The sequence below is a fragment of the Xiphias gladius genome, chromosome 1, assembly GCF_016859285.1.
Source record: "Xiphias gladius isolate SHS-SW01 ecotype Sanya breed wild chromosome 1, ASM1685928v1, whole genome shotgun sequence".
Classification (NCBI taxonomy): domain Eukaryota; kingdom Metazoa; phylum Chordata; class Actinopteri; order Istiophoriformes; family Xiphiidae; genus Xiphias; species Xiphias gladius.
In genome coordinates, this window is record NC_053400.1 from 24,193,907 (window position 1) to 24,208,575 (window position 14,669).

The following is a 14,669-nucleotide window of genomic DNA, read 5'->3' on the forward strand; positions in this document are numbered from 1 at the left end:
CACAGCAGACCACAAAAGCTATTGCTGTTTTAAGAAATACACCCACATTGCATACAAAAGACTTACTAACTATCACTATATGGATGTTTGAAGTGGCTCCAATTTAGAGGTAGTCTTGGGGTTACGGAGCATGGGTTTAAATGATCATGACTGTTTAATGCGTCAAATCAGTCGGAGTTTGACAAGTCAGGACAAGCTGTCAGCTCTGACCATGATCGTTACCTCCACAGAGGAGCCCGCCCTTGATTATGTGCACTCTTAAACCACTCAACCACCCATATGAGCTTAATCGCTCCCACACACAACCACCATTTCCATCAAGTAGGCCCCCAAATATTCTTGTGCAAACTGACAAAACCCACACAAACATGCTACCTTCCCAGGCCATTACAATCATATGGAAATGTGCTGTCTAATTATCTCTTACAACATTCCAGCAGTGAGAAGAGAACTTGTCGTTCCCCAATTTTCTGTTTAACAGGTTACATTGATCTGGAAAGCCTGACCTCCTTTGAGAACACAGCCTTATGGTTATGGCAAGAAACATTAGCAAGGGGACACTACACGGGGATACTAGTAATCATCTTGAGGCAGAATTACAATGTTTGCATAAATCAAACTAATGCAATATAGTATATAATACAGCATATTGATTCATTTAATAACTGGTCTAAAAATTTAAAGCAAACAATGTAAGAACCACTTTTAACAGCTTCTGTATTGCCATGTGTCATGATTGCTTTGTAACTACTTCCCCAGTGCCAAATTTTCACCCAGGTAGTGCACAGCTGGAACAGGGAGATTCCATTATTGCTGCTGGTAACCCACTGCGTTGTTGTCTTTACACACAGTATCTTGTTCACAATTCTGTAATAATTAAATTTAGGGTATCCTTATAAAAAAATGTGTAAATATATATTTATGTTGAAAAAAAATTGTATTGGCAACAGCCTCCAAAATTCAGTAATGGCCGGGCTCTAATAGCAAGTTACTATGGTAGTACATTTAAATATTTCAGTTAATATATTTATTGGGGATTCAGTGATTATTAATATCCATCATAGGAATACTACAGAGCTGGAAATGATAAATACAGTAGGTGTAGTGCTTTCGAATTTTTTATTAATTGCAATACTTGAGATGTTATGTCTGAATTCAGATACACTGCCAGTAAATGTGCTCATAATCCAATCATTAAGGTCTTTGCATCAATAAATTTAAGTCTCCTATCACAAAATCACAAAAAATAAAATAATTTTATTAAATAATTAACAATTTTACTTCTCCATTTTTAACACTTGCCTTCTAACACACCCATGCAGTGCTGTAACTTTGGAGTAGAGGTAGGTTATTAGCAGATGCCTATATCCTGGGGAGAAATAGTAAACTGATTTTGAGATCTTTGAGGGTTTTGTCTAATTGGATGTTATTTATTAGCTGAAAAGAAGCCTGAAGAGAGAGCCTCTCTCTTCATTTTCTTCCTTATTTTCCCAGCAGTATGGCAATGAATATATCTCTCTGCCCTCTCTTGATAAAAGAGCGAGATGGAGAGAAATAACTGGTTTATTCCAGATGTCAATTAAGATACCACTACTTAGTATGACAAAATATATCCATACGATAACATGTAAAAAGTATGACAAGTGCATTTATCTTCAAATATGGAAAAAATCTTTTTGTGGAACATTTAGAAATAATATGGTATCCTTCCATAAGCAAAGACCTTAAAAAGCAAATTTTTATACTGTATCAAGGTGTGAAGGATCAATGTTTTTCATGCATAACAGTAAGGCAAGCAAAAGAAAATATGGTGTATTCAGAAAGTATTAAGACCTCTTATCTTTTTTCACATTTTGTTATGTTGCAGTTTTATGGTCAAATCATTTAAATTCATTTTTTCCCTCATCAATTTACACTCAATACCCCATAATGAAAAACTGAAAACAGAATTATTTGCAAATTTATTAAAAAAGGAAAAACTGAAATATCACATTGACATAAGTATTCAGAGCCTTTGCTATAACACTTGAAATTTAGCTCAGGTGCCTCCCATTTCTTTTGATCATCTTTGAGATGTTAACACACCTTGACTAGAGTTCACGTGTGTCAAATTCAATTGATCGGACATGATTTGGAAAGTAGTACTCGTCTATATAAGGTCTCACAGCTAATAATGCATATCAGAGCGAAAACCAAGCCAAGATGTCCAAGGAACGGCCTGCAGAGCTCAGAGAAAAGATCGTGTCAAGGAACAGATCTGTGGAAGTCTACAAAAAAATTTCTGCTGCATTGAAGGGTTCTCAAGAGCATAGTGGCCTCCATATTACTTAAATGGAAGAAGTTTGGAACAACCAGGGATCCTCCACAATTGGAGGGGATGGGCCTTGGTAAGAGAGGTGACCAAGAACCCGATGGTCACTCTGGCTGAGATCCAGAGACCCTGTGTGTAGATGGGAGAAACTTCCAATAGGACAACCATTACTGCAGCACTCTACTGATCTGGGCTTTATGGTAGAGTGGCCAGATGGAAACCTCTCCTCAATGAAAGACACATGAAAGCCCTCTTGGAGTTTGCAAAAAAAGCACTTAAAAGGACTCTGAGACTGTGAGAAACAAGATTCTCTGGTCTGATAAAACCAAGATTGAACTGTTCGGCATCAATTCTAAGTGTAATGTCTGGAGGAAACCAGGCACCGCTCATCATCCGCCCAGTACCATTTCAAATGGTGAAGCATGGTGGTGGCAGCATCATACTCTGGGGTTGTTTTTCAGCGGCAGAGACTGGGAGACTGGTCAGGGTTGCGGTATAGCTGAATGGAGTAAAGTACAAAGATATCCTTAATGGAAATCTTGTCCAGAGAGCTCAGGTCCTCAGACTGGGTTAAAGGTTCACCTTCCAACAGGACCCTAAGCACACAGCCAAGACAATGCAGGAATGGCTTTGGGACAACTGTCAGTGTCCTTGAGCAGGAGCCTTGACTTGAACCCAATCAAACATTCTGGAGAGACCTGAAAATGGCTCTCCACTGACAGTCCCCATCCAAACTGACAGAGCTTGAGAGGATCTGCAGAGAAGAATGGCAGAAAATCCCCAAATTCAGGTGTGCAAAGCTTGACGTGTCATACCCAAGAAGACTTGAAGCTATAATCGATGACAAAGGTGCTTCGGCTAAGTACTGAGTAACGGGTCCGAATACTTATGTCAATGTATATTTCACTTTTTACTTTGTAATATATTTGCAAAAATTTCAAAAATTCTGTTTTCGCTTTGTTATTATGGGGTATTGAGTGATGATTTTAGCATAAAGTGTAAGGGTCTGAATACTTTCTGAATCCACTGTAGATTATAGACTTTTTGGAGGGGGAGGTTTTCCTTAAACCAGACTGGGGGTTTAAAGAGAGAAGTTGTATGATGTAGAGATTGTCAAGCTATTTAAGGCAAATTTGAAATTGTGATTTTAGGTTGAATAGATAAAACTGACTTGGCTTGACTTAAAGTAGTAAGCTAGGGGGCAGTGGTAGTTTTCCTTTTTAAAGACAAATAAAAAACATTGGACAAAGAAAGGGAGATGGAAGTACTGTGCTGAGGATACATTTCTGATGAAAAAAAATAACAAGTATCTCACATTTCTCTCTCACAAACTCTCTAGCAACACCCTGTAATATTCTCATGAACATGATTTTATAATACAGTATGTTACTATTCCATTATGATGTCAAAGGTAGCCTGACAAAACTTATCATGTAATTTAAGCAACCCCATTAATCAGCTCCATCCCATTTTACAGAGAGCTGCATTATTATTTTCTTTTCCCGAACAAAAACTGAACAAAGAGAGGTAGTATGGGAGAGGAGCTGCACTCTACTGATTTGTTTCCACTGGTGTCCCCTTTATGTTTAACTTAAAGAAGTATTCTCACTGCTGTTAGAACTGAATAAATACAAAAGACCAGATGAGACATGAGCGGTACAGTAAATAGGGGGACAGATTCTACATATCCCTCAATTCCCACCTGCCAGTGTCTCTAAAATATTCTGTGATTTTCGCCCTCCCTTTGTGCTTACACCTAAAGGAAAACCCTGCTATGCATGTTTTATCTCCATCTATTGACACTGATGATCTCAAAGAGCTTCTCTAGAGGCTATCCATGAAATTACAGAAAAATGCGAAAAAATTTTGAGGGCTGTCAGCATTCTCTCTGGGTGTCCACTCACTATATTTGCTTTTTTGTTTTTTCCCTTTTTTTCCTCTTCTCTGTTCCAGTAAGCGGAGGAGCTGAGCAACAAGAAGCAGTGTCTCTTTCTCTCCCTTGCATTTTCTATTGATAATGATTATAACTGTATTGATATCAAAGAAATAATTACTTTAATGACAGTACAAACAGTTCATAAATGTTAATTACTGTGACACCACAGCCATTCCAAAAGGGGCACGTTTCAAATTCAAGGGTGCATGGTTTGATTACAAAATAATCCTGAATATATCTACTTCTGTCATTTCAACACTGTCCTTTTTGTTGTTGACCACATTCATTTTAATGTGGTATAATCCAACAAAGCACCAATCAGCCAAAACATTAAAGCCACCTGCCTCATATTGTGCAGGACCCCCTCGTGCCACCCAAACAGCTCTGACCTGTCAAGGCATAGACTCCTCAAGACCTCTGAAGGTGTCCTGTGGTATTAGGCACCAAGATGTTAGCATAATTTTCTTTAGGTCCTATAAGTTGCAAGGTGGGGCCTCCATGGATTAGATTTTTTCCAGCACATCGCGCAGATGCTCGATCGGAATGAGATCTTGAGAATTTGGAGGCCAACTCAAAAGCTGGAAGTCTGTAATGTTACTAAAACCGTTCCTGAAAAGTTTTTGCAGTGTTCACTGCTGAAAGAGGCCACTGCCATCATACTGGCTTCATACATGGACTGGAATAATGTTGCAATGAAAGGATGTACTTGGTCTGCAACAATTACATAGGTGGTACATGTCAAAGTAACATCCACATGAATGTCAGGACCAAGCAGAACATTGCCCAGAACATCACACTACCTCCGGCGGCTTGCCTTCTTCCCATAGTTCATCCTCCCGCCATCTCTTCCCCAGGTAAACAACGCATACGAAGCCAGCGGTTCATCTGATGTAGAAGAAAGCGTGATTCACCAGACCAGGCCACCTTCTTCCATTGCTCCATGGTCCAGTTCTGACACTCACATGACCATTTTGGACAATTTCAGCAGTGGTCAGGGGTCCGCACGGGCACTTTGACCTGTCTGCAGCTACGTAGCCCCATATGCAAGCTAAGATGCTAAGATGTCTGTGCTGACAGCTTTCTGTCATAGCCAGCATTAAGGTTTTCAGCATTTTTTTGTTACAGTAGCTCTTCTGTGGGATTGGACCATACGGGCCAGCTTTTGCTCTCCACATGCATCGATGGTCCTTGGGTACCCATGGCCCTGTTGCCGGTTCACCGGCCGTCCTTCCTTGGACAACTTTTGTTAGAAACTAAACACTGCATACCGTCAACACCCCACATGACCTGCTGTTTTGGAGATGCTCTGACCCAGTTATCTAACCATTGATTGCTACAATCCCTACGGCAGCCCTTTTTTCCTGCTTCACACACGTCAACTTCAAGAACTGACTGTTCACTTGCTGCCTTATATATCCCACCCCTTGACGGGTGCCATTGTAACAAGATAATCAGTGTTATTCCCTTCACCTGTCAGTAATTTTAACATTTTGGCTGATCGGTGTAAATTATATGCAAATGATGAGCTTCAAGAAACTGAACTGAAAATACTCAAGAGTAGCCTCTCAATGTTCAACCCAACATGTTACCACTTCTAAAATTTTATCTGAGTATCGACACACCAGAGAAATTAGGCTTAATTTATGTTACCTTTATCAAATTAATAACTAGTCCTATGGCCTTTGCTGAATGGAATTAACTTGCATAAAGATGATAAGATTAAAGAAAAAGCTGGGAAGCAAATCAACAGCTATTAATGATATTTCTAAGAGCTTACAGCAAGGCCACCAACACAATCACCTATCTAGTCAAAAATTCACAAATCTGAACGCAGACCACACATTCATCGTTAAAGAAAAGGGGGCAATGTCTGGTTAGTTGTGAAAGAAATAAAGCCTTGAAATACTGTGTGAAATGTTACAGAGGCTCATATAAACTTCTAATATTTGTGTTCACATTCAGAGCTAACAGGATGAAAAGTCCTGCTAGTTTGAAACACTGCAAGCAGTAGAAGTTATCACACCACATGACAAAAAATATAGTGAGATGAGAACTGAATCAATGTGCTCAGTGGTCAAGAACTATACTCCAGTCTGATATTCCAGCCAGATCAGGCATAGGGTACATTTTCCCCTGCATAGGCTAAGAAGGTTTAACAAACACATAATTGAATTGCAACTGTTGTCTATGTTGAGTGTTTTCTGTTTTGATTTCTAAGATTTCTCTTAAGTGACATATGTTTGGATTTACTTTCCTTGCTTATTTTCTATCCCAGCAGTTACCAAAGATGGATGGGGATGTTTCAAAATTTGTCTTAATGTAATGGGCATTTGCTTTCTACAATATCTCCCTCAAATCTGTAATAATCTGTATTTATTTTATGAAGATTTATGAGACACTCCTGACTCCCTAACTGTGTACTTGTAACGTTCACTATGGGATTGATGTTGGGAGACTGTAAACCTTAAAGTGTTGGAATTTAAACAGGTTTTATAAAAAAAAGAAATACCGCACACAAATCTAATCAGGTCAATGTCATGTACTTATGGAAATTATTTCACTACAAATACCGAAATGGGTTATGCTTCCTTACTAGCTATAACTGTTATGCCTGACCCATATTCAGGTAAGTGTGTACACAGCTAAAACAGGTACTTTAAGTTCAGAAAAGAAAGGAATGGGTGAAACCAAAAAAAAAAAAGATACTAACCTTTGGTTTCTTTTCCAGAACAAAGATGAAGGCAGGTCATGCAGCCAAGAAGTTGCAAGAACAGAATACAGAAAAAGCAAGAGGAGAAAGGAAGAGAAAGAGAGACAGAGCAAACAAGAGAAAGAAGAAAAGCTGGTTAGTGATGTTTGAAGCAAGAATTATTTCAGACATTTTATTGTCAGCAGAGAGACAAAGCATTGCACTGAATATAAAGTGATGTTACAGTCCATGGAGAGAGATGTTGTATGCATCAACAGAAAGAAAGTGTCATTGTTATGAACTTCAACAGATTAGTTTCGGTCTATATTTCTTCACAATAATGGACTTGTCAAAAGCAGCAACAGAGCAGGGTTACAATTTCGCTTAATCACAGAGAATTTCACAATATCAAGATCTCATGGTTCTTGCAGTGATGAGTGATTTGAGTCACCAGTGACATTAATAGTCAATGATGAGTGTCTCATAATTATATCAGACATCACAGGTCAGAGCTTTGGTTTTCTCACTTAAAACAGGAAATAATAATTATACAGATTTGCTGCTCTCATTCCATGCATTAACATACTGACTTACCAATGTACAAATATGTCTCCTTCCCTTCTCCCCCCCCCCAAGTGTCTAAATAAGAAATCGTTCTTAATGTCTTACCTGTTAAAAAGACAGTTAAATTTAAATAAATAAATAAATAAAAATTCACAGCGGTGATTGTAGCAAAACCACATGTGAATTTGATTTGTTATGTGTAGAATCAGATTTGAAAGACTGCAATGAATAATTAAGCTTGTGCATTCTGAATTGTGTTTGTGAGAAAAAAAAAAAAAAAACATTCCACAAGCTTGAAACAATTTTAAAACAATTTTCTCAGTGACTTAAATTCTTTGATGCGTGTGTGAATATTTTAAACAAAAATAAATTCCACTGCCCAAGTCCTCCTGTTTTTCAACAAAAAACCTCCATAAAACAGAACACAAGTCCCATTTGGGAAGTGTGCATTAATGAAAGCTTAAACATCACTATAAAAATGCAGTTTTTTTACACTCACTTCATTGTTACTCACCACACAGGTCAGCAGACAATTTGTTACAGTGAATTACAATAGTGCTACTGCTTATACCACTTTTGGTTCTCTCTAATTTAAGTTCCTTGATGAAGCTCTGTGAAGAACTCATCTCTACCCTTACAGGCTCAACCCTCATCATATGAGATGGTAACCACAAAGACTGCAATTAAAACCCTCAGATGTCAGGGGAACAGATTAAAACTCAGAGTTCAGAGGCAGACAGTCAAGCATCATTAGCTATGCTTAATTTATAATCTGCGATTAATAATCACAATGAGATAACCCTCACTCATGGATCTAATGATTAACTTTAGCTAACCCCTCACTATTCATATTCAGCGTAAAAGTGTATGTGAAAGACTTCTGTCATATAGCACGTCCTCTTTTCTCAAACTATATAATCAATGGTCAAAGAACAAGGCACACCTTTAACATAACGTTTTTCGCAGCAAAAGAAAAAGATGTATGAGCAGTGCATACTGTATATTTGCTCCTATAGGAGTTTATGAGTTTCGGTGGAAAGGGAATATTTAGCATAGACCAAAAAAAATTGTTTCACATTGTAAACATTTTGCTACCTGAAATTTAATCATCATTACTGTTAAAAATGCTATTATTAAAGCCATCTTAAGTAAAAATATGACAAATCCTGACTCAATATTGGTGTTAGTGTTACTTTAATGCAAGCTGTCAAGACAGAATACTGAGATCATTCATTCAGTATTTCCATAATGGTCAATATATCACTGGATATAACGTTTTGGAACATTTTGAAAGAAAAACCCTTTTCCTTATTTGTAATATAACGTTGCCCTAACATAATTGATAGCTGATAGCACTAAGATAAATTATAAGGAAAAAATTAATTAATAAATTAATTATAAGTCATGGTCCACAAACTGTCAATGGAGCAGCTTGTGAAACGGCATCTTACAAGCTGTATATTAGTAGTAAAATATAGTATAATATAGTATTTGTACTTTTTGCGTAATGAACAAACAAACAGACAAAACATTAAGAAAATTAAGGATTTAAAACAATACTTGTGAAAAAAAGGTGTGCAAAAGTCACTATCTAATTTTCAGTTTGTGACCATTAATTTGGTTCTGCCTCCTCAGCCAGTAAAGTCCGAATATAAAAAAAAAAAAAAAAAAGGCTTTGTAATGAGGACATCTGGGCAGTCAAAAATATGAATTATTATGAGTCGAAATTTAGAATTAAAATCTACCTTAATCTGAGGGTCGCTCAGTTAAAAATGACAACCCCTTTAACCTATGCAAGCACCCTGATTCAGCAAGTTGTTTTATACAAGTAGATAACGACACAGCATTTGCGTGTCAATGTGTGACAAACACGAACAATTCTATTCAATACATTCTGTTTTGGGGGTTGTTCTCATTTAGCACATGTTGGTAAGGAAATGCAACACACAATAACACGTAAATATTGCACTAAACAGCTATTTATGTAAACATTTACTAGTCACATGATCTATATTTATGGGAAAATTGCCCCAGAGATGATATGAGATTTAATCTGTGTGAAATAAACGAATATAACCTTTCAGTTGTATACTATGGGAAGACGATAACATCTCAGGAAGCCAGAAGGAAGAAATAGGACTGCGTGCCCGGGGTTGCAATGGCATGAACTGACCAGGCCCTCACAGGCAGAGAAAAGAGAAATAAGAAGGGAAAGATTAAAGACAAGGGATTGAGATCCACTCCACAAAAGAATGAAGAAATATGTATGTGTGCATGTGTTCAAACGTGGTCTCATGTTAGGATATAGAAAGGGAAGTTGTTTAATGGCTAGACCGATAGATATGATAGTAAACATAGGTATTATGGTTTATCGAGTGACTGTACATGAGCAGCTTTGGGGAAAAATCTCACATACTAAAGTCTACATCTGGTGCCTTGGTAAATGGCTTTAACAGACTGCCCGAATCGTCCGAAGACATCTATTCAAGGAGCAAAAGCAGCGGCAGCACCATCGAATAGTGGTACTAGTGCCTCTATTGAATCTGCTTTCGTTCCCCCAGAAATCTAAAATCTCTGATTACCACTTGACAAAAAAGTAATTTTTCCAAACTATTCCTTCGACTTTGCCTAAAACAGCTCACCTCAAAAGGTTAACATGAGAAATAGTGAGGGGCTCGCTTTGTTTCTGACATTCCCTCCACAATAGACAGGCTCACTCTACAACTACTATTTCCCATGCTTTGAAAGTTGATGGGTTTTATTATTTTGTGAACACAAGCGGAGACAGATACTAGTCTATAGCCATTTTATCTTACACAAAGCAAGCTGTCCCCTTGCATGCATTCACTCTCACAGAACAGCTGCTGTGTCGCAAGAGAGCAGACAGGGAAGGGGAAGTGAAAAGTGATACAAAAGAACAGCAGGGATAGAGTGGGCTTCCCTGTCTTAGCTTCCAGTTCGGGGGCTCTCAAAAGGAACTTCACACTAAATCTTCTATGGCGTAAAAGCATCATTGCACTGACCTCTGTGGGTTAAAAGGTACAAGTCTGTTGAACCTCTGTCCACACCAAGGATCACAGCTACATGTGGTCAGGTGTGGTTTGCTGTACTTGTGACCATAGCCAGCTGTGCAGCAGTGCTGCAGAGGATATGGATGTGGTAACCACTAGCAATAACAGCCAGATTATTTGTCCAGATACCAGTTAATTTGTTCCAGTGCAGTTATTCTTTAAAAGTTCGCTAACATGAACCATATAATGTTGAGTCTAAACATTACATGAACATCTACATCAGATTAAAGAGAACTTTTTTCTATTTGAGCAGGACATAGGATAGGAAGACTAAGAGTCTAGAGCAATGCTAGCAGCTTAGCTAGCCTGTTAACATGATAACTTGTGCTCATTAACACTAAACACAAAATACAGTTGAGGCTGATGGAAATGTCATTAATTGTCCAGGACTGGCTGTAAACCAAAGTATTAGACAGAAACTTTGATCTGATGATGTGTCTAGTAGAAAAGTTAGCAGATAAAAGTTATTACAATTCGTCCTCTGGAAATGTTTGTATGTCTGAACGTTTGAAGCCATTTTCATGGCAATCAATCCAATAGTCAATAGTTAATTCTTAAGATATTTTTAATAAAAATCACAACCGTCAGCCCGCTGGTGGCGCTAGAGGAAAAGTCTGGGGATCACCAAAGTCATCAGTATTTATCTAGGGACCCTGAATAACTGTAGTAAATTTCATGGTAATCCATCCACTTGCCATTAAGACATAAACTTCTTGGTGGTGCAAGAGGAAAAGTCAGAGATCCCAAAAAGCATTAGGATTCATCCTCTGGGGAGCATGAATGGAAATACAAAATACCATGGCAAATCATCAAATTAAATATTGAGATATTTTAGTCTGGACCAAAGTGGTGCTAGGCCACCAGACCTAAAAACAAACAAACACTGAGCCATGCTACTAGCTTTGCATAAAAATTGGCTGAAGAAAGATTATGCTCTAGAATTCTGCTTTGGCCATGGAAAATATTAGTTTCTAATTGGCTGGCAGGTAACCATTGAAAGCACATATTAGGACACCTCTAAAATTCTGGTCAACACTTTTATCATCTTTCATCATCCTAAAGCAATCAGAACTTATATTAACTGCAGGTCCCCTAGGCTCCAACGTTTATGCTAAATATACTGTAGGTTAAACCGACTACCAACAAACACGAAAAGATGTAGGATTATTTAAACGCTAAGCGGCTCTGTTATCAGTGAAATACTGCTAATACACTCCACAGTGCTGTGATACATGAAACTGATTAACTAAGTGGAGGTGTTATATAATTATACTCTGAAAAAAAACCATACCTATAATATATAGAGATATAATCATCTCTAAATTAATTAAGACTTCTTGTCTTGGCCTCCAAAGTCATCCTCTACAGCTCTAAAACCTTGAGATGAATATTGTTTACAAGAATAGAAACTACATTTAACCAGTATTAGCAACAAATGACTTTTTTCCGGTGAAAAGGTAAAAAAGTCCATGCCTGAGCCAAAGTTAAATGTGTTGGTGTGTACATGCACGCAGGTGTTAATGAAAGGAGCCCAGACAAGCCCAACATGTTTGTATACAGGACGGAACCTGTCATAATTAACAGCACAGCACAATTAATGAAACAGGAAATGAAAAAAATCAATATTGTCCTGCAGCAACATACAATCTTTACTGTACAATCACCATTGATTTACTGTAGCAGGTTACAATCAGACTTGATATATTTTCCTTGTCGCTTCTGCATCTTTTCTTCTTGCAGCATGTGTACTAAACTTTGTGATTGTGTATATGTACAGTATATCGGTGCTTGAAGTGTATGTACATGGCAGCAAAAAACACCTAATATAGGACATCTTCGAAGCTTGGAAGCTATCATATTTGGTCATAAAAGAGCCAAGATATTAGGCTTCAAAGAGAAATGAAGGATAATTGTAAAACTTGTAAAGGATTGTTCTTGTTAAGAGTAAATCGTTTTAGTAGAAAACATTTGGTTGACCTTAGCAGCTTAAAAGAACTCATTCCACAGTTCCGTAGCCTGAAGAAAGACTAGAAAGACTCATTAACACTCAAGTGAATGTACCTGGCATTGCTAAGGGTTGCGGTAAGTAAAAAAAAATAAAAAATAAAAATAATAATAATAATAATAATAATAATAATAATAATAATAAAGCTGAAAGAGGGCATTTTAGATAAAACTCCTAGGTATGTGTCAAGGTGATACATATGTAGTGAGGAATTTATTGAACCGCAATTAATATAAAGTAAAAAACAACCAACAGACAGGAAACTCAAAGAGAAACAAAGAAAAGAAAGACTCTCTTAAACTGGATTACAATCTCTCTCTCTCTCTCTCTTCCTCGTAAATTTAAGGTAGCATGACAACTTGTCCGAACAAAAATTACCTGAATTTTACTGGGACTTTTTTTTCTTAATCTGACTGTTCTTGATGAACTTGAAAAGTCTATGTCCTGCTCTACTGCATGCACAATAATTATGGGTTATTTTGGCCGAGTCAATAGAAGGAACTGATTTTGCATTATAACCTGAAAGATTTGTGAAGAAAATTATGAGGAGACAAGTTAAAGAACAACCTTGCACAATGGTCTGGCAGAGAAAAGATACCCTGTATGTTAGTAATGTGTGTGTGTTACTGTGAAAGTTAAAAAGGCAAGCAAAAGAGACTGAGAGAAAACTTCTACCTTGGGGAAGAATCCAATGGAATGTGACCTTTCAAATGTTTACATGATAAATCAACATAAACACCCGAACACACAATTTAGAAAGTCCATTCTAGGTTGCTTCTTTTAACCGCCTCTACTATGCGAAATGGGCTGCCACGTCTCCTGTGCTTACTGCTACTCTGCAATGGCTCAATTAGACTTGAGACATAACCTTAAGAAATTTACAGAATGACATCTTATCACTATTTGGTCCCTAATTGAAAGGTTACAGGACATGTGTATCCGAAGTAGAGATGTACATGATAGTCGACTAAACTAAACGATTAAATCAATGCTGCCCTTGCTAGTCGGCACCAGAAATATTAGTCGGTTTAACAAATTATTAATATGTTATTAATGTACAACGCCAGTTAACTGATGTATCTAAGATGTTACGCAGTTCCCCTCTCCCCACGCTAGTGCCTGGATGTTGTAAACAAGCAAGGTGGAAAAACCAGGGCGGCTTGGCAGTATTTTCATCTAGAAAATGAAAATAAGGTTGTATGTACCGGCAAGGAAAGAAAGCTGCTGAATGTGGTGGCTCACAAGTCTAACACATTGACAGCAGACCTTGTGTCATAGTTGGACTAGCCACCGGTAGAAATCCGCCACATAGGAAGGCCAGTGGACCGTTGGGAGCACCCAGAGCCTGGAGTACCCATCCCACCCCACCCCCGACTAGTTAATAGTCTAAATTTAGATCCCTGTTTAATCGGCAGGGAAATTTGTCGTTAGGAACATCCCTAATCAGAAGTTAACAGCTAACGAGCAGAGACTTGAGAGAAGAGCACAGAAATCAAGTCATATTATTCAGTATGGTCTTATTTAATTTTGTTCGCTCTGACCTGCTTGCTAAAAAGTAAAAAGACCCATTTACTGCAATTTGCTCATGGAGGAGATGTGTTAAAGTGGCACTGACCCTTCGCAAAAAATTATATTCCTACTCTGAATAGATAAATAGAGGACCCATAAAGGATATTACCACTATGAATGTAATGTCTACTTAGTAAAATAAATGTGTTTCATTCTTCCAAATGCAGTAATATAATATTGTGGTTGAATGTGAAGTTCCAGCCTTCTATTAACACTATAACTAATAATTTAAAAAAAACAATAACTATCTTTATTTACACTTGATTAACTTGAGGTCTGCCAAAAATACAGTGATAGCCTCAAAACAAACTGTCCCCAGTGCCCAACCAAACTCAGCAGTTAGCGTACAGGATGGCAGGAATTCTCTTAAAAAACTACAAGAGGTACTAACATAAAAAAACAATAAGGAAGTCTGAAGGGATATAAATTAATATTTAATGAGAAAAACTGAGTGAATGCTGTTTCATACCGTGTCCTTTTTAATGATTAATGCTGATCCAGATGCTGCTGCTCTTAAGTGAGAT

At 37.6% G+C, this 14,669-nt stretch overlaps 1 protein-coding gene across 7 annotated transcripts in view; it reads right to left on the bottom strand.

Annotated features, from left to right (window-relative positions):
* The window catches only part of LOC120792858 (protein diaphanous homolog 3-like), a 162,282-nt gene that overhangs the window by 93,355 nt on the left and 54,258 nt on the right, over window positions 1-14,669 (bottom strand). For 5 of the 7 annotated variants that reach the window (XM_040132259.1, XM_040132252.1, XM_040132274.1 and 2 more), the window contains one exon: window positions 6,958-6,966. The exons of the other annotated variants lie outside the window; for them this stretch is intronic. In XM_040132259.1, coding sequence (XP_039988193.1) covers window positions 6,958-6,966 — 9 coding nt within the window. The remainder of the gene's footprint in view (window positions 1-6,957; window positions 6,967-14,669) is intronic. 7 annotated transcript variants of the gene reach the window in all.